A 27,557-nucleotide genomic window follows, 5' to 3' on the forward strand; every position below is an offset into this window, starting at 1 on the left:
CATGTGCATGACAGTGATTCATGATTGCAGAGCAGAGGATCAGCTCTCTTATTTTTTTTTCTTCCCACAAACTTAATTAATAAAACAAATTTGTATTAATGGGTGTTGAAAGACTTTGGCTTTCCACCTACACTCCCAAATGTTCTACATTCCAGGAAGAATGAAAAATGGACCTGTGAAAAGAAGCAGGAGGGAGGAAAAACAGGTCAGATGCAGTATATGCGTATAGAGGTAATGGGAGTCAGCTGATACAATGGAAGAACATCCTGCATGAAGACAACTTCCTACCATCGTGATTGCTAAAAATACACTGATACAATATTCTAATTTTAGAATTAATATATGCAAAGATTAGAGTGTCTGACAGAAAATGTATGTTTGGGTCTCAGCCTTGATTTCTTGTTCAGGCTGGTGTCATGTGGACTGCAGTTGTTGTGCTTGTGTAAAACGGCTCTTGTGCTACTGTGACAGATCTCTGAGCCTCCAGTTTGTCAGCAGAAGTAACTGGAGGATTTACACTATTGTGACCACTGTGGACCTGGCAGAGCCTATCTGTCTGCCTCAGCTGTTTTCATCAGCACCAGCAATTAGCCTAAATTTACACCTAGTGCAGCTGTAACTTCTATTGACCTCAGTGAGACAAGAGTTGCTCCCACCAGGCACTAGTGTTGATGTAAGGAGTAGCACTGGGATATTTCCTCTTCCTTCCGCTGTATGGGAAGTCACACCAGCTCACATCTTTGCGAGTGCCACTCTCTGCTGGTCACAGTTTGCAGAGCAAATGAGACCTAATTTGGTGCTCTCGGTTGTGGATAATAGCACAATGAATCCTATCCTTTGATTCCCATGAAACACTCCAACTCAAGGCAAGATTTTCCAACTACCCTGCAGCAACTCAGCAGCAAAGTCATAGAGTCCAAGTGCTTCGGTATCCAGTGTCCTGTCTGGCCACTAGATTTGAATCTCCCACCATCTGATCCCAGCTTTGCATTTCCAAACTGCTCTTGCAAAAATAAAGGCAGTCACAGAAATACCTCTGTCGAGACAGCACATCTCTGTTTATGTTTGAAGGGACGATACAAATCTGGAGTCCCCAGCGATCAAAGTGCACGTTCACAGAGATGAGCCCCATGTTGTGTTTGAAGTCAGCGCAGCACTTTGAAACAAGGATGAAGCAGGAATAAATCAGGATGAAGGATGTGGGGCATTAACTACTTTACATGAAATCCCTGCTGGAAAGACATGGCCCGTGTTCCAACGTTTTCCTTGGAGAGTGCTCGGAAGTTGCATACCAGCCTATTTGTGGAAAGCCAAACAGTTCCCCTATTGTCCTTGATATGAAACACTTCCCAGATAAACACATCCCCCTTCCATTGAGGAAAAATGATACAGCCTGTCCAGAGCTCTAACACAAGGGATTACACTGGGCTGCTGTTCAGCCTCTGTGATGTTGCTGGTTTCTGTTGGCACTGAGCTTTGCTAAAGGCTATAGTTTGTATAAATGCCAGTGTCATTAAGAAAAGGCTAAGTTATTGAGTGAGACTGGGATAATCTTCAAGAGCTTAATAACGTTGTGTGCCTGCATCCTTGCGTCTCTGTGTTCATTATACCCCTGGAATGTAAATCCCAATCCGCAGTGGCTAAGCGAGGTTCACATGGATCTCAAATACTTTTGTGGTATTGTCTCCTCCTCATTTCTGAAGGGGAAAGAAAACATTGCTAGCTGACATAAACTCACGTGGCTCTCTGTACAAGGAGAGCAGTAAACCTCTGGTGTTGCAGCGGGTTTAGATTGTAACATTGCCTGCATTTGTGGTGTTTTAAAACATTGCACGAGGAATTATTCCCAACATCCATGGAGTCTACGCATCAAATTCTAGCACTTGGGAAGATCCAGAAATCCCTGTGTGAACTTAGGAGATAAAAAGATTTCTGAAATCAGCGGGTCTAAGAATCAAAGCTGTCTAATGCCAGGGTAGTACTGGCGGTGGTACAGTCCAGGTGTAGGTGGCTCTTCCTCTGCGTCTCTTATCTTGACAGATGCAGATTTGGAGGACTGAGTTGTGCCCTAACCTCTGACCCAGCTTTGGGCACACACTGAGTTTTGCTGTGCGCCCCTTTTCTTCCTCTGCAGTACCACTCTGTTGCTCCAGACTCTGTTGCTCTTTCTTCCCTCAGAGGCATGTGATTTCTTGCTAATGTTAAATTAATATTTTGCATGTGTATCAACTTTACGTGTAGATCATGGTTTTGGTCACAAATGAAACGGGAAGTGTAACTTCTATTAACATTTACCAGACATAGAGGTTTTAAATCCCTGAGGCAATTTTTGAAACATCCCCCTTAAGCAGAAAGGGGATATAGACTTGAAGCAAAGCAGAGTTAGCAGAGTTTTTTTATAGTTTGTTTGTTTGTTTTACAAATACAGCCATGAATTCAAGTCAGTTTTTATGTATTCAAGCATTTATGCAGATAGCAATCATTGCTGAATGGTTAGCAATTCCCACTGAAATCAGTGAAAGAAAGCAAATGACATGCATAGGCAATCAAAGCTGTTTGAAATGAAGTTGTGGAGCAGGACACATTTTATTTTTTATCAGTGGCTGGAAGGCATGTCCTGTGAGCAGAGACTGCGGATGCTTTGTTTGTCTGGTCTGGAGAAAAGGCTGGAAATGACAGACCTGATGAGGTCTAGGTGTCGTTTGGGTTTTCTCATCATTGGACTCTGATGTCTAGGAAAGGGCTGAGCTCACACCTGAGCCTTTCCTTGGAAGGTCTTTCTCCTTGCTGCATATTTTCATACAAATAAAGACATTTAATCTGTTCTGCTATCTGTGCCACTTGGGATAATTTGGTTACAATGGGTTTTTACTGGAGAAGGGAGTGGAGAGAGGGACAGACAGGCTTACGTGCAGGGTGTCATCATTTGGTTAGGAAACTGAGCTAAAAAGAGCAGTGCTCGAGTAGCCTGTGCTTCAGTTCGGAATAAACTTCTCTGTCTCAGAGGGCCCGCTGGGGCAGCCCCAAGTGCTTATTCTCGTTGCAGAGAGATGAGTCGGATGAATCATTCATTCTGCGGTCAGAATTAAAACATCTTGTGTGGGTAACCTCTCAACGACATGGGGACAGTTTTGCTGTCTGGCCCACGCTTATCTGTCCGTGATGTTGACAAGACCCCAGCAGCTCAGCATCCCTCAACCTCTGCTGTGTTTCTTCTCACTATCTTCATGTGAGGTGGGGATTTATTCCCATGGAAAGCTGGGGCGTGACGGGATTTTTAACTCCCTGAGGGAAACGGTGACAGCACGGCTAGTTTAGCATTAGTTAAGCTACTAACCGCTAAACCGCTGGGCAATCCCTGCCCTGTTGGGATGTGATGGGCCACGCTCAGGCCTGTCGAGAGAGCTGTAAAACCACTGGCAGCTGTGTGCTGCTCTGAGTAAATACAAGATACGTCTTGGCTACTGCAGAATATGACACAGGGGTCACTTGAGTCTCCTTTTCAGTGCCTGAGACTTATCAACACATACTCGTACAGATGTTTCCTTTGTAGAGCTGCTTCTAGTGAAAGTAGAAGATTTATATGGGGCTTTTCTGTTTCTGATCTTAGTGTTGGCTGGTGCTTGCCTGTCAATCTCACACCTGGGGTATGGAGATACTGCCTATCCAGGACTGATCTTAGCTGCCAGGCCAGACTGCCACAGCAGAAAAAAAAAAAGTCAAGGGCTTTCTGTGTCTGATAGCAACATAAATTCAACCTTACTTCACCCTTTTGGTGAAGTCAACATCCCCAACCTGTGCTGCAAATTCAACACCTAGAGGGGAAGATAGTCTGGGGCAGGAGGAGCCCTCACTTATTAAATGGTGAGGGAGAAGATGAAGCCCCTTACAGGAGAACTAGCAAACAATGACACTCAGCGTGGATTAGGAAGACAGAGGCAGAAGCTGAAGGCAGGTTGCAAGCACAACCCTTGTTCCTCCAGACCCTTTGAAAATAAAGTGTATGTGCAGTGCAGGGCCATGTGGCACAGATGGCCTGATCCCATAAGGCTGGAAGAAGGGGACACTCTTTGTGGACAGATAAGATGGTTCACTTTAATAATATTTATTTATTTATTTATTTATTTTAATGAAGCAAATTTAAATTACCAGTCTATTCTGAGAATAAAAGAGTGATTTTGAGGTAAAAAGCCCCCTGTTAGCAAAGGAATATTGGCTTTCCTGTAACGTGAGCTGGGTTGGAGCACCTCCTCAAACCAAACCAGGTTTGGTTGTTCTGAAAACGTTCCAGCTTTCCACGGTGATAAGAGGCTAACAAGACTGCTAGAACCAAAGCCAAATGCCAGGCATAGTTTTGATGAGTCTCTGACGTCTGTTATACTTGTTAGAAGTGGTATTACATGCTTTTTGTAGCTCAACAGTGCTACAAATGCTGGTCTGCGATACCCTCTGAGAGAACTGGCACTTAGATAAAGCACTTCCAGGCAAACAAACAAACACACACAGACTAAGCAAACACACACGCACATACAATGGTGGGAGGAGGATTCCTAAGTGACATACTGTGCTCTGGGGACAATAAAACAAGTGGTTCTCATTTTCCTGGTGTTTCATTTACTGCCACGTGGGGTTCTCTTCATGCGAGGAGAGCTGGGCTTGATTGCTGGTATTGTGTACGCTCGTGTGCGTGTGTGCGAATGGTTTGTGTAGAAGTTGGGTTTGCTCAGGCTTGTGACAAGAGCTATTTGTCACATTCACAAAGTGCCCCCAGTGAAGGTTTCAACCCCTGCCAATCCCCAGCCTAATTTACTGCTTTTCACTGACAAATGAAATCTCTAAAGACTACATAAAGAGCACCTGAGGGTGTTGATATGTCCCTGTCCAAGGAAGCCAGCTGGCTGAATTCCTCTGTTGGGGCAGCAGAAAGCTCTTGGTAGCCATGCATGGATGTTCCTTCCTTTTGCTCCGTGGGAAGATGAAGGGCACCAAAACACCCATCACTCTCTTTCTCCCTTTTCAGAGGCTCTGTAGAGGACCCAGGTAGGCTGATGTGTCTTTCTGGTTCTTATCCCTCGTCCTATATGAATTGTGCTGAGCTCTGAATACCTTTTCCGTACACATCTCACAGATGTCAAAAAAAAAAAAAAAATCCCCTTTTTGGCTTTCATTTCCTGATGAAAGCATTCAGCAGTGCCTCTCAGGGTCCTCTCCAAGGATGCAAACAGCATCCTCTCAACATCAGAACTGGTGTCGGAGAGAAATGATGGAGCTCAGGAAAGCCCCCGCCTTGTAATGCTGCTGCAAGGCACCAGCTCGGGTCAGGAAGAGTTTTTCTTATCTAAGGAGAGCAAGACCTCAGCCCCCATGTTAGTAACTAGCTGGTGAGATTTGCCTGAATTCATTAAAAATCAATTTTTCTTGTGGCCTCAGATATTCCTAGATATTCAATCTGTATTTTAAGATCTAGTCTCATAGGTTTCAATTAACAACCAAAAAAAAAAAAATAGAATAAAGAAGCTACTTTTCTTCCCCAAGGCTTCAGCAGCAATATGCATGCTTCATTAACAAAGAATTATAATGAAGAATGGATTTGTCAGGCAGAAATGAGTATTTGATACAAGCAGTTTTATCAGCATGAGTTAATATAGAGTGGGAATTCGAGTGAAACCAGGCTAATATATAGAGAGAACTTATGTGAAATCTGTTAACGTTAGATTTGGTAAAACATCATTAGATGTTAAAGCAAGTGGAGTTTGGAGGAAGAACTCTTCTGCTTTCATTACGTTTCAAGGGCTCTGTCCATTACCGTGCAGTAAAAATGCCCACAGACAGGCTGAAGTGTTGTCTGAATAGGATTTCTGACAACTGTTTAGTTCTTTTCTTGGAAACACTCAGGCTTTGTGATAAAAATGATGCAAATGGGCTATAGCAATATTTTGGAGAACAGCAGCCTGGCTCTGGGTTCCTTTTTTTAGCTCAGCAGCCATTAATGGCTAAGCAGATCAGATGTTTTACCATGTCAGCTACAGAGAGACAGAGTGGGTTTGGTGTAACAGAGATGTCGGGTCTCTTACAGGCATGATCTTCCGAGGGCTGTTCAGTTCCTCACTTCTGCCTGCTGCTCAGTTTAAGTGGTCCGTGTCTCTCCTCTTCTAGAGATAGCAGCTGGCTTATGTGCCTCCCTTATCTGTTATCTTTTAATGTAAGAGTCTGTATTGAACAAGGTACTTAAGGAAGACAATTGCCATGCTTGTACAGATCTGTGATCCACCCAGTATCTCATCCCTGCTACAGCCCAGCTTCAAAAACAGCAGGAGAAAGTGCGGAAAACAACACCAGGATATATTGAATAGCCTGCCCCTCATTTAAGTCTAAAGTCAGCAAAAATGTACTGAGTTAGGCATTTAGTACAGTGCTTGGTTGATGTCTCTGTAGAGAGTTTATTTTTAAGATGTGATGAGAAATATGTATTCCTGCAGATGTTTCCCTCTCCAGAGGATCCAGCCTAGAAGGGAAATCTGTTTCTGAAGGACAAAATCTGGGAGCAGAATTCAATTTGGATAGCGAACAAGAAAGATACACAGATCGGTTACGTTTTAACAGTAATTCTATCAAGGAATTGGTTTGTTTGTTTGTTTGTTGTCAATCTTTTTTTTTTCTTTTTTTTTTTTTTGTCAATCTGTTGCTTAATCTTGAAACTTGGATGACAAATACTGGGATGAAGTAAGTTCATCCTTTTTTTTTTTTTTTTTCTCTTTTTTTTTTTTAATGCTTAAACAGAAGGTCAAGAATGGTTTGGGAATAACAACACACAAGACAAGAGACTAGTGTTTGCAACTGAGTCAGCAGACCTGCCTTTATGCATGTCCATACAGCTCAGTGCCCCAAAAGTTGACCTCGACTGGAGAGGAGCAGACAGCCACAGACATCACGAGTGCGATTGGCTTAAGATGAAATTAGGAGAGCGATGAATTTCGGTGACTATTTCTAGTTTGGTTATGGCAGCTGGGGAAGAAAGAACGATTTTTTCTAGGCCTCTTCTTGTTTTCTTGTCTCTGGGGTCTGAGTTCATAACTGTTGAGATAAGTCACTGGTATTTGGTCATCACTGTCTAGTTTCTAAGACTCTGCCCAAACCATAAATAAACTGTAGAAGCAGAACTGGCCCCAAACATAAACCTGAACCAAAACTATGGAAACATCAGAATTAGATCCGAAGGAACTTAATGTTGCGGATTGGGCTGAACTGGATAAAAATGTTATGCTTTGCAAAACCTATTGAATGATGGAATTTAATTTCCAGCACCTGAAAAATCTGCTGTGTATAATTAATATGACATCACCTCAAACTAACATAGAAAGCTCTGAGATTTTATAAAGAGGAAACAGAGATTACATTGCCCAGTAATAAGTCCACCATTCTTCTTTATTAAAGTAATACACGTGTGCTTATTAAAAAGTTAGGTTAAAAAAGAAAGAGTAATATGTTTGCTCTTGTTACTAATGGTTTTCAGGAAAAAAAAAAAAAAATGTGTGGAATAAACCTTGAAAATACTCCAGTTTAATAAAAATGCAAGCCTAAAATGTTGTTTTGTGGGGTAATCACATCACTTTAGATTCATCAGGAAAACTGTGTGTTATTGGAAAAATTGGCCAGAAGTTAGGATTTCCACTCCAGAGACAATGCTGACACTCCAGCATTTGTTTCTGTCCAAAATCGGGGAGGAAAAGCAAAAAATATTGTAAATTCATTGCAAAGTCAGCATGCAAAAATTCATTAGAAGAAGTTTAAACATTGTGCTTAACATTATGTGACAGGTCTTCCAGTGGTATGGACATACGGGAATTGTAATTTGAATGCCAGGCCCTTTCTGTCCTCTGTGGACTTCCAGAACAAACCAGATTTCCCAGGGCAGCCACGTAGCTACATGAGCCCATATTGAACCAGGATGCTGGAGAAGAAAATAGACTGTCTTGAGCTGTAGGACAGATATTTTGTCCAAAGAGCTCTGGGTAAAACTTCCACGAGGCAGTGAGGCTCCAAAGGCAGCAATATTATGAGTGTTTTGCATAAACCACACTACCTAGGTATAAATAGCTTAACGCTAAACTGGTATGGTCATCAATAAGAGTGTGGAAATTTACAGAATAGAGTCCAAAGTGAGGCTACGAGCCCTCCTGTGTGCCACTGGGACACAGAAGGATCCTATTTACTTATTAATGTGGGAGATGGGAGCAAGACTGGAGAGCCAGCCCATCCTTCCTCTGTGGGCACAGCCCATCTTCTGAGGCCGGAGCGCACTGCTCCTACAGCTTACGCTAGAGAAGCGTGAACAAAGAATGGTTTAGTTCAGGAACCGAACCAAAAAAAGGGTTGAGAAGGGGGAAATAAGTTCACAGCAAACTGAAAAGGAATATTCTGAGGACATCTTTGAAGGCAGGGGTTGGGTTTTGTCATTTGTATTTATTAGTTGGGTTTTTCTTTTTAATTGAGATCAATTTTTAAACAAAAAAGGACACTTTGTAGCATTTAAGTCTTTGAAAACAGAGGATTCAAAAAAAAATCAAAAGCTTTTGTTCAGAAAGTGCTGAAATGAAACATTTTGACTTTTCTGAAATAAAAGGCCATTTGAAAATGTGGAAATGGCACATTACAAATGTTTTAGCTCTCTCATTTTTTCAGTAAATTCAACCACTCAAATCACAAAAAAGTTTACATTTCTTCTATGCTGCAGATCAGCTCCACTTTTAATGAAATGGAGTAGGCAAGAAAACTTCTACACACTTCTTTCATTTTATAGTTTCTCAAACTAGGAAGGAAAACATTAAAATCCATGGGAATAGCTTGACCTCACAAGCTTTTCGCTTTGTTTATGCACAGAGTTGAGTATTTGCATTTATATGTTTATACGGAGGACCAAATTCCCTCTCAGACTAAGGTCACAGTTCTTGAAAAGCAGTGGTTCTTCCCAGACAAATACTGTGATGTGGATTTTGAGTCCAGAGATACTGTCCAAGTTTTGGGTGGACTGTAATCTAATTTAATTACTTAACTTAATTTAACTGATTGTGAGTTGTAGTAGACTGGTGCAAAAATGAAAACAACTTTGTTTCCAAATTCTGTTAAGAAATGGCAATGCTTTAACCGTAGCATATAGGCCTAAGGCAACAGCACACTAAATAAAATAACCTCGTTATAATTAAGGCAACCAGAGCTTTTTCTCAGGTGATTGAATAGCCAGGGATTTCACAGGTATTTTGTTTTGCTGTCTCTTAAGCCCAAATTCATCCTCAGTAATTTATGGCACTTGTCTGAATCAGCTCAGATAGGTTAGGACTACATGGTCGCTAAAGGAGCGGGGTGGGTGTCTCCAGAGAATCCAAATGCAAACACAGAGGATAAATCAGCAGCCTGAGTTTTCACCTTTTTCCCTTTGACTGTAGGGGAAGCATATGGTGATTGATTAAACAATTTGACTGGACACCTGAAGTGGTATCGGACAAATCTAGTCCTCAGATCTCTTCTTTGGAGTTACTCTCTTTTGCAGTAAGGAATAAATAAATCCACGCTTTCAACTTGAAGGAGATTAACTCCATGGTGGTATGTACTGGTGTCACCTGGTAATGTGAGAGACCATAGCCTAAATCTGTAATGTACATCAACAGTGAGAGGCCCTATAAGCTGTGCTGGGGTGGGTTAGGATTTCTGCCTGGTTTTCTCTTCTCCTTTTGTTTGCTGCTCTCCCAAGAGCTATGGAAATCCCGAGTTTCATCCTAGCGTGGAAAAGAAAGAAATGTCAAGCTTCTTGTGGGACAGGACATTCTGATGCCCATCTTGTGGTAAGGATGACTGTTTTCTCTGAGAGATGCGTAAGGAAAAAGAAAAGCAAGAAGCAGATGTCTCTGTGGCCTGTGGCAAGGGGAGGCAAGATGCTTGTGAAGGACTGATGAATTCTTGCTTTGACAAAGACTCCCAAATTGGAATTTATGGGAATCCATCTATAATAAAATGTTCTTAACTTAGTGCCTGGCTGCAGTCCTGGTGCATCCCAAGAACGGTGGCATAAGGATAAAGCTGCCACATCACACATTCCTTGCTATCACCACAGCTTGTCTCTCGACACAAATTCTTTCCTTGTCTGACAGTCTTGAAAATTGAAGCAAGGAGCAAAGGAAAAAGCTCGGCACCGGCGCCTTGCTTTGAAAGTGCATGCAAACCATGGCAGTGTGCTGAACGGTGCTTTTCCATTTCTCACACCACAAAGACAAGATGCAAATAACAAATTGGCAAACTTGGGTTTTAAGAGATTCTGTGCATATCCAAGTGAACAAAGACATTACCACAAAATTGCTGAAAAATAGATGAAGGATTTAGTTGTGTGGAAGGTAGCAAAGTGCTTTAAAAGTGTTGTCTTGGGGAGCAGGTTCCTTGTTGTTGCTGAGGAGTGGCTGAAGTGAGTTGGCTGTAAGAGGAGGTGCTTCTGTGGGGGCCTCTGAATGGCATCTCCTATCTCATGAGCTAAAGCAAGGGCAAATTTGTGGCCCTGTGGAGGAGGTGTTCCACTCAGGAGATGGTCACAGCCCTCTGAGCTGCAGGAACTGGACAGATGATGTGAGGGCAGGAGGGGTCCTTGCCTGGCGGGTAGGAAGGCACATCTGCACTCCCAGGTGGCTTGGGGTTGAGGGGAAGTAGGGCTAGAGCAATTATGAGCATGGGAATTATGAAAAGAAGCTATTACAGGACTTCACCATGTTCATTTTGTTTTTCTGACCAGATTCCCTCTGTAAGCCTGGCAAATCCTGATGATGAGTCAAATTTCTATGATCAGTGCCAACAGAGACACTGGAGACCACAAGGCAGAAAGAGAAATGCTGAGACAGTCTAATGGAGGGTACAACTGCCTAATCTACTTGCATGTCTTGTTTTGTTCTTTTAATTCTTGAAAAGAATTAGAAAAGGATGGCAAACCCACCAGAAGTGAAACAAAACCACAGGGGTCTTTGTCTGTGGGATTAAGCATTTTCAAGAATGAATAAGAACAAATGTTTTCCTGTTTTTACTATTTTCTGTACCATAGGATAAAGCAACTTAGGTTGTTTGCTGAGACTCCCTACTTTTATTATTTGGACTTGCATGATTTCAGGGAAATTGTTTTGCAGAACTGTGCATCCCAGGAAAGGAAATTAAGGTCAGAGATGAGAGAAACCCACCTAAGGGCCTGAAATATTTTTAGTTTCTCAAACACTGTCCCATGTGGGAATGATACATTTAAAAATGGGTGGAACCTCTGAGCTTGGAGTTGTATCAAGTTATTCATGAAAAATCTCCGAGATCTTTGTGTGGACCAAGATATTTGGGTGGTTTCTCACCCAAGAGTTTCTCACTCCTTCTCAAGAAAAGGCACTGTGGCCTCACAAAGTGAAAACCAGCTCTACTTTTCTGTGGCTTTAAAAATAGCTATGTATCTTGAAAAGCTGTCTCAGCACTAGTGAAGGAGTGAAAAAAAGTATATTATATCCCCACGGTTTCATCCAGTACAGCTGTGCTAACAAAGTGCAGTGAGACTGAGACCAAAGGAAAGGCATGAAATAGTCCATGAAATCATCAGTGAATCTAATGGTAAAGCTTCATGCAGCGAAGAGATCTATTGCCCAGGTATCCTATTGCAAATACTGGGGGGAAGGAGGGGTCTTTTTTTTAGGGGGAAAATGCAGAATAGGAATAAATTCATTATAAATGTATTAATAAAAAAAAAATAATTAAATCAGTGGGAAGGTTATCATCTGATAGGCAGTCTACCTCACTTTGAATTGAAATATCTTTATTCTTACAATGTATTTGGATTAAATGTGCATATTCTGCTGGATTAAAGGTTTTATTTTTACTTTTGGTTAAATGTCTGAAGGATGATGATCAGATTTGGAAACAATTAGCTCTCTAGGTTTTATTAAGTCAATTTCAAAAAACAAATCATTTTTAAATGTCTAAAACTTGACAACTGGCTTTTTGTTATTGTCATTGTATCTGTTTTTTTTAGACCATTTTATTTTTCACATACTGTGTGTGATTTTGTTTTCATTTATTAGGAAGAGTTGTTGAGTCTGCAGATGTTTTTACCAAGGATATTTCACCCCTCTGATTCCCAATATTCTCAAGCTTCAGTGCTTCAACATAGCTTAAAACATATAGATGCAAACATGCATCAACATATAATCTTCAACAGTCTTTCTTAGGCCTTGGGATAATTATTAGTAGTAGAGGAATAATGGAACAAATATTGACCAAATGTAATATGCAGTTGCCACAATGGATATATTCCCTATGCGTCAACTCTAAAGAACAAGTGGTTAGTTTATGACCCTCTTTGGGTTACAACATTTTAACATTTCTTCAATGTTTATTTATTCTCTTCCCAAAGAATGTTCTGAAATATCGAGTTTACAACCTGTGGCTCATGTGATGGCAGTGGAAACAATTAAGCCAGAAGCTTTTAAAGCCACCATTGGGATTTTGATGCCCAAACTCATTAATTTTAATAAGAAGTGAGCTGCCAGTCCTATTAAGTGGTTTCTAAAATCTCAACCCTTAAAAACACCTCTCCACTGATTCCAGTTTACTAGGAGTTCAGAGCAAGATAAACATGTGTAACAAAATAGTAGGTGTTAAAAGGTGGAAAGTATGTGTTCAGATGTCTCTAAAAGCATTCAGGGAACCAAGTGGTGGCCCCAGGCTTTTACTGGCAGATGTCTGATGTGGGGGCTGCTCCTGCCTTGAGCATCTCGAGGAATTACTGATGTGATCTCACTGCCAACTGATCAGAGCATGAGACATGGTTTTGGTTCCACAAAGCCAGTAGAAACAGAAATTTGGCAGCAGCTCAGCTTCAGGTTCTTGCATCTGCTTCATTCTCTTGCCTTCTGACCATGTTTCTGCCCTCTGCAGCCTGGTAGCCAGGGTCGGGGCTCTTCACCTTGATGTGCATGTGGGTGGATGGCTTGTAGGAAGAGTGCATTCGCACAACACTGATGAGCAGAGGCATCCAGGGTAGTACCAGCACAATCTATCTTTGGGCAGTAGCAACCAACCTCTATTCCCATTGCTTTGGCATAAGTGCAGGAGGCGATGAGGCCAGGGATTTCTGCTGCCCACTGTTGTTGCAGTTGCCCACCTGCTGCTTGTGTACGGTTGGTCCAGGCCCTTCCCAGCTGCCCAAACCATCCTGCCAAGTTTGCCGAGTGTTATCTTCCAAGCCACCAAGTGGCTGCAGTTGCACGTTGATACCTCACTGGTCCACCAACATGATTGGATAAAAATTAAGAGTGTCTTCTGTGACCTGAAGGACCCATCCATTGGAAATCTTGAGAGCCTTTCCTTTTACTGGACTGTGGAGATGGTGTTGCTACACAGTCATAAGTGCAGTGAAAAAGACATGAAAACTTTGGAGAGCTCCAAGGTCTTGCAAAGAATGTTGCTGCACTGATGAAAACTCATCCTCAATGTGAATCATGGGAGAAAGTCTTACTCGAAAAAAAAAAAAAAAAAAAAAAAAAAAAAAAAAAAAAACACCTAGAACCAGTAGATCTCTCTGTGCAATAAAAACAGAGTGTGGAATGAGTGTGAATGAGTTCAAAACTGACTCGCTGAAAGTCTGAATGCTTGGAAAAAAACAGGAAAGTATGGGACTTCTTGGTCTGTTATTAATGAAAGCAACATTGGAGAATTTTAGAATTTAAACAAGTGTCTTTCTTTTCTGTATGTCATATGATCTCTGAAAAAATTTCATTAATGTTGGCTATGAGTGACAAAGTTACTGTAGTTGCCAGTGAGTCTCATAGGAGTGATAATTAATACTCAGTAGCTAGTAAAGATGGAAGGACCTTTAGGTGAAACGTGATGCGGTGGAAATAGATACGACCATCCTGAGTGCTATTGTAATGGACATCAAAAATATCGAAAAGAAAAAAGCTGCCATTATTAGTAGTAGATGTGACTTTTTTGGAAGAGAACAAAATGTTCCGTAAATGAAACATGTGGTTTCACTTGCAGCACATTTTGTACATTGTCACCAATGAAGTTTAGGATTTCTTATTACTTTTTCATTAAAATGTCTTACTGGTTTCACTCAGGAGGCAAAGCTTTTCACGTGGCTTTAATTGTTTCTGTCATAAAAGTCATAGCATCCATGTAATAGAAATAGTTTCACAGACCACAGCTTCATATTGCCTATTATTTCTCTTCCATTTTCTCTACCTGCAACTCATTGGACCATCCTCTTTTGCAATTAAGACCAAACAGGAACTTCTACTGAAGTTCAAAAAAAAATAAAAATATCCCGTTGTGTCAGTAGTGCTTTATTAGATTTTTGTTTCAGATATCATAGCTCAAAAATGTAAATTGACATGGCCACATATCAAAGAAGAGAGTTTATATTGACTTTTTTTCTAAAATCCGTGAAACTCTAGAAGATGAAATCAATAGAAGGCCTTTTGCTGCAGATTTACAGTCAGATGCAAGAGGTGGTAGTATTTCAAACAGCAGAAGTGAAGAGCTCTGGCAGTATTGTTTCATGGTGCCCCGGGAGAGGTCATTTACTCCCTTTTTTTGCCTCACTTCTTAATTATACAAAAACTGCTATAGTTTGGGTCTCACAAATCCTGTCCCAGCAGCCCAGCCATTAGACTGTGCTTCTGTCATCAGTTTGGGCTTCCCCATCACCAGTCCTTACTCAGATGCACTAATATAATTAGTGTTGCAGTCAAAACAATTATTTGTTTCTCACAGATGATATCAAAAGTTGAAAAAAAGAAGGGATCTAGTGGCACCTTATTCATTTAAGTTTTGCTTCTGTTAGGATACTCGTTAGTTGAAAATTTGTTTTCCTCAGTGTCTCAGTTTTGCCATTTAGCCTTCAGACCACTGCAGGATGTGATAGTAACCCATATAGGAGGCTCCAAAGCCTGTAAGAAACAGTTAAAATGTAAGAAATCAACAATGGTTTATCATCTGTCTCTTCACCCTTTTTCAGATTGGTGTTTACCTGGTAGTTTTCTAGGAAATGCACTGCTGTGTTTAGGCACTGCTCCAGAAAAAAGCCTCTCTCCTTGTACACCTCCTTAGCAGCTAGCAGCACCCAACAAGTAGTGTAGTCCTCTGTCTTCACCTTTTCTTAGCATTGCCTCTCACGTGTTCACCAAATGTTTAAATATGTTTTGCAGTTCAAGAACGACAAAGACAAGTCCAGCCTTTGAAGGGTCCTCAGCAACAGCCCTGCCTGCCCTCCAGCTTTCTGAGCAGGTCCCACTGACGTCTCCTTCCCTGAAGCCCCAGCAGATGGATGAAGAAGACAGCCTGTCTCCTCACCTCCTGTTGCCAGACAGTATCAGCCAGCTGGAAGAGTTTGGCCGGCAGAAGAAATGGCACAAGAAGCAGCACAAACATCATCGCCAGAGGCAATTCAATGACCTCTGGGTTCGGATAGAAGACAGGTGAGTCATAACTTTTATGGCTCTTGTCCTCATCCTGCTGTCTCCTAAATAGTTGCCCTTTACTGATCCCAGCCTTTGTTGATAGGCCATAAGAAGGGTTGGAGAACGGCTAAATGGGAGAGATGGAGAGGGAGGTGTTGTTTTTGGAGCATAATGAAAAACTTGGAGGAAGGCTCATAGGAACATTTAATCTACAAGTCAAGAGAAAGAAAGAAAGCTAATACTCAGAATATTTAAAATATACAGAAACAAACAGTTACCAGAGTGAAAACAGGAAAAAAATGACAAGGGAAAATATTCTTTTTGCCCTACTCCCACTAATTATTTTCCAATATTTACTGTCAGGTTCAGCCCAAAGACTGAGCCATTTTCCAACCATTTAGACTCCTCCTGGGAGTTTTCAAGATTTTGAGATATCTGACAGTCTTCTGCGTTCTGGGGCTGAAATGTTTTTAACACCTCAGGTTGCCTTGAAAACAACAAACTGGGAACTGGCTGCTCACCTGTACATATCATTATTGTCTCTCTGTTGGCATTAATCTTATTCCCATTTTCATAGCACCTAAAGTGCTTTTCCATAGCAATCCAAGTAAGTCAGAGTCTCTTGGAGGCTTCTGCCTTTACTAAGGAAAAAACTCTACATATTTGCATTCTTTTATTATTATTATTACTAGTCATTCTTTTTAAGGAGCAGTTGCTGCCTTTTTCATTGTGGTTTGTTGTTTTCTTTTCTTGGGATAAGTGATATAAGGGTTGTTATTTCAGTGGTGTATAAAAATCTTACTGTAACAAGGGTATATCTGATGTCAATGCCAGCTTTGTTAAGAAGAATCAGATCTGTTTTGTTCTTAAGGAGTGTTCAGTGTTGGATCCTCTCTACTGAGGTTGCTTAAGCATGAGATAAAAAGCACTTGGTCCTACATAGTTCATTACCTCAAAAACAAGGGAATTCTGTATGTCTTCTACCTAGGACATACCAAATCGTGGTGTCCCACGATGGCCCAGTGTTCCACATGGCTGTCTAGGCCAGCTCACCTTACCAGTAATGTAAGTGGGGTGCTTAAACAGTCAGATCTTGCAGGATCCTGGCAGTTAGCCACATTCCTCCTGCCCCCTTCTTATCTATCCGGAAAGGATATTGGATATTGGGCCTGATAGGGCTATGGAAATGTGCAGCTGGGAGCTTAAAGCAGTGGTGCTTGCATAGCTTTGGCAGACTTTGTGCCTTTTGTTGTTTTTATTTCAGTAAGAAATATTCCTAGGAAAAGTCTTTAAAAGGGTAGCTCTCCAGGTTAGAGTTAAATTATTCACCCTGTGCTCGTGAGAGATTTCATCTGAATCAAAACCTTTTATCCCTTTTACTTCCATTTCATTAGGATGGAGATTGGGATGAGGAAACATAAGTTTCCGCTCCCACCATGCTGGTGCTGAACCAGACTCTGTGTGTAGCCTGCTTGCTGAAAGATCCCAGGGAGATATTAGTGGGAGATCACAGCCCTAGAAATGAGGAAAGGCTGGAATAAGAGAAGTCTGCCTTGGTGCTTTCAGATGGATTTAGTGCTTCTGCAGTTCTGGGGCAACTTCTGGAGTTTTCCTGGAAACAAAACAAAACAAAAACTACAAACTGTTCAGCTAAATCACAGACTCACTACCAGCTCTGGTTTCCCCATAAATTGGATAGGGTCTCAACTGTCATAAACCAGCTGCTGCATATTGTGCTTTTGGCAGTTGTGTTTCATCAGTATTAATTGCAAGCTGGACCTTGCACAAGGCAATAAACAGTGTGTTCTTTCTAACTGGTTCCCTCCTGATTGGCAAGAAAAGAGCAGAAATTTGTGACTGTCACCAGACTTTGTAGCACAACTGTTCCTGGGAGGAAACAGGTAGGAAAAATAATAATATGGGCAAAGCACGTAAGCTTACACTGTGTTGCCCCAATAAAGTTCACCAGCACTCAACAGTGAGACTGTTAGCACTCATTTTTGGAGGATAACTGATATACTAGAAGCTCATACTCTGGCCTGTCCACATATCCATTATGCATTTGCATGTACTTAAATTGGAGCCCCCCATCCTGTTTCTGGATGTAATGTCACTGTGTGGACTGAGCTCTGTGCATCTAGTGTTATGCTGAGCTGTGGCTCAGTCTCTCCTAATGGTTCTTCTTCCACTTTGAGTTTCCTAATTTACCTGTTGTCATCTGAAACTTGACTTTGAGACAAAGTAGAGGGATTTAGGTCATTATTATGATGGGGGGGGGGGGGGGGGGAGGGGAGGGGCGTAAAAGCTGTGTAAAATTCATTGTTTCCATGCAAGGTCTTCAGAATTCAGCTGTTTGAGCCACCTTTCAACCTGAAAAGTCAAAGGGAAATTTACAGGTGGAGGAAAAATCCAGGCGAATTTAAACCAGATTATTGATTCTTGTATGAACCTCATTGAACTGTGAAATGACCATGGTTCATACAGCTCTTTTCCAATGCTTTATTGACCGTGGATTACAGGAGTTTATGAGCCATGAACTGCAGGGCTTTTATGGACTATGGATCTCTAGGCTATCTCCTACACTCCTATGGAAATCTTAAGGTGTTTTTTCAAGCTACCAGCACAGAAACAAAGGAAATGAACACAGGAGAACTATCTTAAAGGAACATCAAAGATCTGACTCCAGCCTATAAAAGCCAGGAAATCCATAATTAATTGTTCCACTAAGACTTCAGCTCACACAGTCTTTCTGGTCTGATCCGAGGTTATAGCTACAATCTGAAATGGCCTCATGAAAAATGAGTCATCATTTAATGTCACACATCATTATTAGTATTTACTTTCAGCTATACCTTGGAGATTGTCCTTTCCTTTTTGTTCTGTCTTAACAGCTGAGGCATTTGAGTTGGCACCCCTGAGTGGACGGTGTTTAGATTTGTGTGTTTGAAGGTTAGTACCGCTGTGGAGGATGAGAAAGCTCCTGCTCTGCCTTCTCCCTGTCTCTGACAGAGCTAAGATTTGCTGATCTCCTGGGTAATAGGCTTCACTGAACAATTCAGTGAAGGCTATTAAAAAAGTAAAAAACTGATGAAATGTGTGGTTTCCTCTCCCATCTGCCTCCTTCCCTCCAAATCTAAACAAGATGAAAAAGCCCTGCCTGGCTACAACTCTCGTTTGAAATTGTTTGTCAAGAACCAGAATGAAATGGAGATTTCAAGTAGCAGGATATTTCTTCTAACTACTTGATTTTGCAGAAAGGTGCAGATCTGAAGTCTGTCATTGGGAGGAATTTGAATGGAGGCAGTATTAAGACCCTAGCTAGCTCTTGTAGCCAGAAGTCAGTTGGGGCAGCGAGGAGTAAAAACCCTCGTGCTGTAAGGCTGTAGTCTGGCACACAGAGTATGTTATTGTTCCTGTTGACACTGTGTTAGCTAAGCTTCTCCTTGTAATATATAATTAATTACAGATCATTCACTGGCTTTTCATGAAGAGCTGCTAAGTAAATTGAAAGAACAGAGATGCCTGTGATGTTTCAGAGTAGTGAGCAAAGGCCAAATCAGTGGCACACCTTTGTTCTAGGTCAGGTAAACAGTTTAAGGTTACAGACAAGCAGCCCAAAACAATAGAGAACCTCTCCCAAGAAGAATGGGAGCATTACAGCTCCCGTGGCCCTCAGCAGGGCGGGAGGGAAGCTCCCTGGGAAAAGGGAGGAAGGGGAGTTAGTAGCTGGGAGGATGCTTCAGGAGGCGTGAGGTTTGGAAGGAGCGATGGCAGCTGGAGGATGTGAAAGAGAGAAATGCAGTGATGAGAAGAAAAAATTAGGAAGGACATCATGGGCAAATCAGACGTTCACTCCAACTGCTGAGGCAGAGATCTGGGCAAAGACAGCATTGGGAATACACTGAGGATGCACAGATGCTTCACTTGTATAGAAAAGAAATTCAAGGAAAAGAATCAGACAAGAGAAAAAGAGATTATTGTCCCAGGTGTAAGCTTAGCCCTGCAAAGCCTGCCATTAATGGGAAATAAAATGAATTCCCTCTGTAATTGGAAATGGCATTTCTCTGATAGCCCAGTGCAGACTGTTCAACCCCAGACGAATGCAATAACATCACAAATATCAATTTCTTCTGGAAGCAACAATTATTTTAGGGGAAAAAAAATAAAAGTTATACCAATGATAGATGAAGGGAGACAATGTGTAATAAACTGCACTAAGTGTGCCTGTGTAGAGTGAGCCTTATCAGTTTGGATGGAATTTAAGCACTTAGCCTGTTATCCTTTCTTTCAAGACAATGCAGTGATGGAAAACAGAACTCTGTCAACTCAGACAAACTTTTAATTTCACTTAACTGCATCTGAAAGGTAAATTTCAGTAAATGAATCCAAATTGCTTCCTTTTCACAACACACGGTGCTGAAATACAGTACTTAACTTCATTAAAGAAAAGGCTGCTTTTCTTTAGAGGAGACCTAGACACTTTTGAAGTCTAACAGGTAAATTGTGGTCAGATGATTTCCCTCCATATGGTGGCTTTGAGATAGAAATTTCCATCACTGGGGCCTTGTTTGTTTAAATTACCCTCTCTGCCTCTCTGGTAAGGACACTGCACAGATTCTGCGTGCCCACTGATGCGGGATCCCTCCCTCCTCCAGCCTGTCCCCACGCAGCCAGGCAACCAGTTGCCACCATTGCATTTGCCCCGTGCTCAGCCTAATCTTAGCTGAAGGCTGGGGATTAGGAAGTGCTTCAGGAGCTTTCTGACTTCTTGCAGGGTCCCTGTCTCCCTGAGGGGCTATTCCAGCAGGCAGGATCAGAGGTGTGCTGAAGTCGCACCTTCCTCCTCTTGTCACATCGCTGTTTGGGGCTTAGCTAGGGTGTGTGGCCCCCTGGCCTTCCTCCAGCACTTCTGTCTGCCATTTCCTTCGCTGTTCTCCTGGAAGGATTTCCTTCTCAGGAAGCTTTCACGATCACAATCCCTATCAGCAACTGCCTCCAGCCTCCAGGGCATGGCATAGAAATACCTACACATCAGAGAAACCTCGTGGTTTGATAGCTGGGATACGAGACACCTCCGTCACGCTGAGTGGTCTCAATACACCTCCTGGAGAAATTCTCCATCCCAGTTCCTCTGCAGATGGCGGCTTTGTATGTCAAACCAGCCTAAAATCTGCTCCTAGTTTGGCCAGTTTTCAGTGAACTCTTTTGGATATACAGGGGCCAGAAGATGGCATTTTGGCCACTGAAGCAGCGTGTCCATAGGTCCTTCTCTCTCCCCCCATTGCATGCCTCATCGTGCTTCTGGGAAAGGGTCTTCACCTCCTCCTGAGCAAAACATGGCCTAGTCTGTATTTTCCTCTCCTTAGTCTCCTACCATTTCCATTCGATCCCCTCTAAGATGGGCAGATGGCTTGATGCCTCTTTTACACAAGCACCGATGTTGGTACCTCTCATCCTGCCCTTCACCCAGCCCGAAGCACTCAAGCCCTCCCGTGGAAGTAAAATAACAGCACAGGATAACTCGGATAACTTGGTGCAATATAAATAAGAGGCAAATCTCTGGACTGTAACATATGATACAGTGATGACATATCCCTCATCCCTAGATATTTTCTGTAGAGGTTTCTTGGATTATCGGGTTGGTCAGAGTGCACAGAACATATTAATTAAAGCTGTGAAACCCGCACTCAGCACAGAATTCTCCTGTGCATCGCAATAACGGATGGGAAATCTTGACATTTGTGTCCAAAACTCTAGCATCTCCATGCTAATAGACCATCCCTGTCAGCAGGCCATGAGTGATAACTTCTTTCCCCTCGTAAAGTCAAGGAATTACTTTGTTATTCTCCAGATGGGGCTGCAAAGATGTGCAGGCACACTTTCACATGCTAGACCCACAAAAAAGATCTGCACATTTTGCTTCGTTCTGTTGATTTTACGTAGTTGAATGTTGCTGATGTTTGCATATTTATTTTCATTATGATTTGTCTCGTCACTGATATAAATGATCAGTATGTGTACCCTATGTTAATGAAAGCTAAAAATACGTGAAAATAAAATCACTAGATATAAAGAACACTGAAGTTTCTTGGAAATAGAGATATGATTGGGATATATATAGATTTCAGTTTTCTGTCATGAAACGAAATTCTTTATTGGTAATGTGTTAGGTATTTTATTTTCAAAAAATTTAAGTCCATCACAAATATTAAATCCATATTTTTGAAGGCAAGCAAGTAACAAAATTGGAGCACATAAAAGCTAAGATTTTTGAGCAGTGAGGTATGCTTCAGCGCTGGATATCCAAGAACACTTTCTGCTCCTTCCTCCTCAATGCTGATTAAGGTTGAAAATACAAGATGTTTTATGGAACCTATTAAGAGATTTCTCTTCTTTCTTGTTTTTTTTTTTGTTTTGTTTTGTTTTGTTTTTTTGGTATATATTAAATAAAGGTAGTCCATATTCCATGTTTATATGTGCCCCATTTTTGTGTACTTCTGACTTGGACGAAATGTAGCCCTGCCATAGCAAGTCCTTTTAAGCCTTTTTGAGCCACTGCATCTGCCTGATGCAGCACAAATAAAATGTTTGCTTAGGATTCAGTTTCAAAAACGAGCAGCTGCTGAGTTATGATAATCTCTTCGCTAGCACTGCTCAGTGATGCACATCCCCACTTGTTCCACTGTTTCTTTCAGCCAGCACGGTCTCATTTCCTTACCCACTGCCAGCACTCCTCTTAATCTTGAACAGCCTGTTCACTTTTCAGTTCTGTGGTTCTCCATTTTCTGCTTGAATTTTCTTTTTCTCCCATATTTTTTTTACTTGCCCCGTTTAACACTAGCTACATGTGGTTGGCATAGGCCATGGAGCCAAGTACAAAGGGACCCCTCCACCATAGCCATCTATAAATACACTCCCTAAATTGCAGTTCTTGATACAAAAAGAGGCTCTCCATCAGCAAGTTTATTTTACCTACAGTTTATTTTTATGTTAATATTAAGCTACCATGATTGAATAGGTTAGACTCTTTTGAGATTCCCATCCATAACTGCTCCACCATAAATATTAGGTTTCAGGATTGGAGCTCTTGTACAAAATGCCTCCTGTGCAGAGAGGCAAAAAAGGAGAATGTTTATTCCACTGAAAGAGTTAACACTAAATGAGTTTGTCTGTCTTCTGTGTTAATGCAAGGCTTTTTCTCCCTCTATTTTTAGTCTGTACCAGCAGCATATCCCACTGTGGTCTGGTATGCAAGAGCTTTGCTGTGAGGTTTGCACACACTTGTATTTTTGTGTTATGAGAACAGAGCATTTGTGTGTTGTTGGAGTATGTGTTCTTCAGCATCTGAAAGGGAGTGCAGGCTGTGCATGTAATCCATGCACATGTTTATTGTTGCCTGTGAATAACCATGTACAGCAAATGGGCTCTGGAAGAAAGCTTGTTAGCAGATGTCTTCATGGCCCTTCCAATTCATAAATATGAGCCTTGACATTTATATTTTCCATATTCAGGGCTTTCACTGGCCAGACGTTCAGAGGATTGTCTCCTTGGAGCATTTAATTATGGCTCCTCATGGCATATTGTCTATCGCACACACAAAAAAAAGAAAACTGTCTTTCTGACTCATATCAAACAGATAAGAATAAATGCTGTGGGTACCCTCAGGTAAATGGAAATCTTCTAAACCTGGAATGCACTTTAACACAGTTCTACAAAGCTGTTCTTATTCACTCAGCTGAAAAATAAGTTGTTGGGTTTAACAGGCAAAGAAAATTCAATACACAGTAGCACTTCTTCCCTGCTGTTTGGGTTGGGTGAAGAGTGTGGTTTGTGTTAAACTTGCAAGGCTGACTGCAGTCGCAGATGCTGTAAGAAGTGCTGAGTAGGCTTATGCCCAGGGTGAGCTGGATTTCTTAAACACAGAAGTGGGTAGTAAAGCACCTGCGCTCCCTAAATTGCAACACTTGATACAAAAAAAGAAGTTGTCCATCAGGAAGTTTTGTTTTTTCCCTATTTCCCATCAGCAAGAAAAGCTAATAGAGCCGTGTCAAAAGCTGGGCGTGGGTTGAAGGTGGGACCTCTGAAATTAAACTGTTTGCTGTGTTAAAGGCTGGCTGCCTCTCCTCTCTGACAATACACAGATATGGCAAAGACATCACTGGCCATATAAAAGCTAGCACAAACCTTCATCTCAAACACTGCAGCCCTGAGCTGAACTTAGGCATTTGAGTGACCTTCGTATCTAGCAGGTATCTAAGTACCGAAGAGTGCAGATGTGCTCTTCCTCAAGGTTAAGCTTCAGGCTTAGCAGAGCTAAATAAAATCCATAACATAGCAGAAATATCTTCTAGTGAAGGCACTTGGATACCGTAAAGAAAAAGAAATCTGTTGTTAAAATTCCAGGGAGATGCACATGTGAAACTGTCAATGCAAGACCAGAGGAAAAGGGCAAAGGATAAGGGATTTGTTTTGGGTTCTGCCATTCCCCTTCTGAGCTTTGTGCCCTGTGAAATTGAGTGAAGCAAAGTACGACAGAGAGGAAGATGACATTATTGTTGTGGTGGGCAGCTGGCTTATAAGAGGGGCTTAACCGCAGTTATACTCTGGTAGTAGGTTTATCTAAGAAGACAGATTCATTGTAGAGTGAAATGGGAGGAAACCTGATTCCCTGCCACTCCCGGCAGTGCTGAAAACCCAGCAGGACCTCAGAGGGCAGCTGTGGTCTAAGTCCAGTTACTGGGATGAAGGAGAAGTAGGGTTTATTTAAATTCATATGGTTTTAATGCTATAAAAGCTGGGTTCCTGCAATTATGAAAATGCCAGGCCAAATTCCCATTTCGCTCAGATCTCCCCTTTACAATTCGTGAATAACTTAACTGAACAAAGTAAGCATTATACCTGGGGTCTGAGCCCGCCGCACTGGAAAGCAAGGGAGCCAAGCCAATTTCTGGAGAGCTGCTGGATATCAGGGATGCTTCGCATAGCGCTACCATGGGGAGGCACGGTGCAGACCATGCTCACAAAATTCTTTGGCTCCGTTCCGTGGAGACACTTCAGGGTCCTGGTTATGATACCTGGCAGGGAAAGCTTTTGCGGCCTTTCCAGCACTTCAGGCCAGCAAGTGGCTTTTCGTGAGTCACCAGTGGCATCTCCAGGCCTTCAGGGGGTTTGGCAGAGTTTGTGGAGAAGGAGCTCGTGTTGTGTTGGTATCATCACAGTTGCTTTGCAAGCAGCAGGAAGAATCCCAGCCTTGTGGGCATTGCAGCAATTTAATGTCCTTCGCATTACTGCCTGGTAGATGTGCCCTATGAACCTTTTTTTATTTATTATTTTGAGAGCGAGTCTGCTGGAAAGAAAAGGAAGGCAGTGCTTTTGTTCAGTGGAACAAGCTTGAATTCAATTCTGCTCCAAATAACAGGTTCGAAGATCTGACCCAACCTTAATTATTCTTATTAAGAGAGACTCTGGAAAAATACAAGCAGTGAGGAAGAAAGTGAGCCCAGTGAATTAGAGAGAAAAATGTGATACAGACCAAGCAGAGAGAAAAAAAAATGTTATATGGAGATGGAAAAAGAACAGGGAGAAGGAAAAAGAAAATTAAAATCAAATGGAAAAATGCAGTATGTTGGACATCCATTTAAGCCAGTTTATATTTTGGTTGTTCATTCTGTTCCTTAATACATTGCACAGGCATCTTCTTAGCTGAAATAATTGTGTGTCTTAGAGAACAGTCTTGGAGAAAATACTTAATTTGACAGGATGTTTTAGGTATTTCCCCAGTACTGCCTATTCTAAATCATTTTAAAATCTGGAGGGGAAAGTCGATATCTTTTACAGTGTTTAACAAGAAAGTGACAGGGTCAAATATATACATCTCTATGAACGTATGTGTTCCCCAAGCACATCTAAACATGCATGGTTAATTCTGTGCATCTGCAAAAAATATTTGAGCCATAGGGCCCACACAGTACCAAACAAACACTTCAGTGCACATTGGAGAGGGCAGACCGAGTCACTCTGTTTCTAATTAATTGAAAGGTTAAGCCCAAGAAATAAGATAGGGATTACGACTTTGACCACCCCAAAAATTGCAAATTGTTTTGTATGTTGGGCTGGTTTAATTTGAGGGACAGTTTGCGAAATACAGACAAAAGAGAAAGATTCTGCTCATGCTTGGGGTTTTGTTCAAAACCACCTGATTGCAGTACTATCAAATGAACCCTTTGCATGTTGTATATCAGCAGATTGCCCCAGAAACAGCACAGATTGCATCACTGGCAAGATTTTTACCATTCTAAGATCATCTGTATATTCAAACCTTGATGTTCTTGCTTACTTTGGCTATAAATACTGCAATCATTATCTGTCCAATGACCAGTGGAAGAAGTATTTGGTTATTTGAGCCATGATGATGAGTGCCTTAATTGCACATACAAATCAGGTACACAACCAGATGTGTACAGAAGGTGGGGGTGAGTTTGTGGATGTTTTTGAGGCCACATCACTATTCAGGCTCTGGCGAACTCATCCTGGCTCAGACGTCTGTGCAGAGCCCATGAAACAAAGGGCTCTGAGCTATCCCCTGTAAGCAAGGGCCAGGCCCTGGGTAAAACTGGGATGCATTATCCTGGCTCTGTGATTGCCTCGTCCCAGTGCAGAATCACAGGGGGATATTCTTAGGATATTAGAGAATCATCAAAGCATTTCTTAGAAGGGCAAAGGAAAGAGCTAATGTTGTCATCTCCTGCCTCAGGACCACCCAGACACTCTACAACAAATCATGGGTCTTCAGCTACAGTATCTTGAATTATTGTTCACAGGGATTTTAAAGAATTTCATTTCTTTTTTTCTCCTTTTTTTTTCTTTCCTTCTTTTTTATTTTTTATTTTATTTTTAAGGATGACATGTAGTTTCCTGACGGGCTGGTTTTAATAAGGTCAGAATCTTTGTTGTTGCCAAATCAGAGAGGAATATAACATCTTTAAGTCATTAGATGGGAATGGGGTAATTACTCAGAGGGTGTGCTTCAAAGGTTATTGGTTTTTACAGCATTCTGTGTATTTACACCACTCTGCAGTTGTCTGAAAAGGAGCTGCGGGCCTGATTCTGCTGCTGCCACGTGTGGGTGCAGGATTTGTGGGTGAGATATTTGCAAGGTTTTCTTGCAGCATTTTAGGGCAGGAGGTTGAATAGGGCCATATGCACTCTCCAGTAGGGATGGGGGAAACCTAAACCTGACCACAAAGTACAAATAAAACTTTCCCACCTGCTGAAAGTTCAGTTCAGAAAAGTGCCTTCAGAGTGCCCTGTGCTGGAGATGCTTCTCACCTGCTCCATCCTTACCTGCTGATAACATGCACGTCTCTCTTTGCACCACGCTGTCCTCATGCCTGAGGGACCCACAGGCTGTGTCACCGTGACAGCAAACTCTTCTCCTCACCTTTCCCCATCTCCGATGCAGCATTCCCCATGGCCTCCATCCCTCTCCCCTCCTCTGGCCCCACAGCATAAGATACGCTTTGCCCTAACAGGATGTCCCACCCATGCCTGGAAGGACCTTCTGCCTTTCGGGAGGTCCCTGTAGCATTCCGCCCCAATGCAGGTGGATGTCACAACAGGGCTGAATTTGCCATCACAAAGGTGTTCTGCAGGTGGCCACCTGGGCCTATAGATTGGAGCAAGAGCCTGAAAAGTCACTCCATGGTGGGTACGTGCTGGCGGTGTCACACTGAAGCTTCAAGGTCTCAACTCAGGTCAGAGTCAGGGGAGGAATAGAAGTGAAGTGCTTTAACAAAGTTTTGACAGTTCATTGATGGGTGTTGTGGGGATAAAAACCAAATCTCCCAGCTCCAGCCCCTGGCCCATCCACAGAGGGGGGACAAAACTGCTCCAGGGACATCAGAGACATCATCTTTCTCCTAGAGATCCCAACGAAGAGTGGGGCTATCAGGAGATGCACTGCCCTTTGCCTGTACACGGGGCTTGGAGGCTCCCAAGCACCCACTTTAAAAGGGGGAAGAGCTGTCTGTCCATCTCCATCAGAGCCAGAGCCATGAAATAAAACTGGATCTGAGCTCCAAGTTGCTCTCA

General features: G+C 42.1%; 1 protein-coding gene across 1 annotated transcript in view; it reads left to right on the forward strand.

The window, feature by feature from the left end:
• TRABD2B (TraB domain containing 2B) overlaps window positions 1-27,557 on the forward strand; it is a gene marked incomplete at its 3' end in the record, with an annotated part of 274,442 nt that overhangs the window by 240,513 nt on the left and 6,372 nt on the right. The window contains exon 6 of the mRNA XM_084290816.1: window positions 15,216-15,485. Coding sequence (XP_084146942.1) covers window positions 15,216-15,485 — 270 coding nt within the window. The remainder of the gene's footprint in view (window positions 1-15,215; window positions 15,486-27,557) is intronic.

The sequence above is a fragment of the Netta rufina genome, assembly GCF_964035555.1.
Source record: "Netta rufina genome assembly, chromosome: 8".
Classification (NCBI taxonomy): domain Eukaryota; kingdom Metazoa; phylum Chordata; class Aves; order Anseriformes; family Anatidae; genus Netta; species Netta rufina.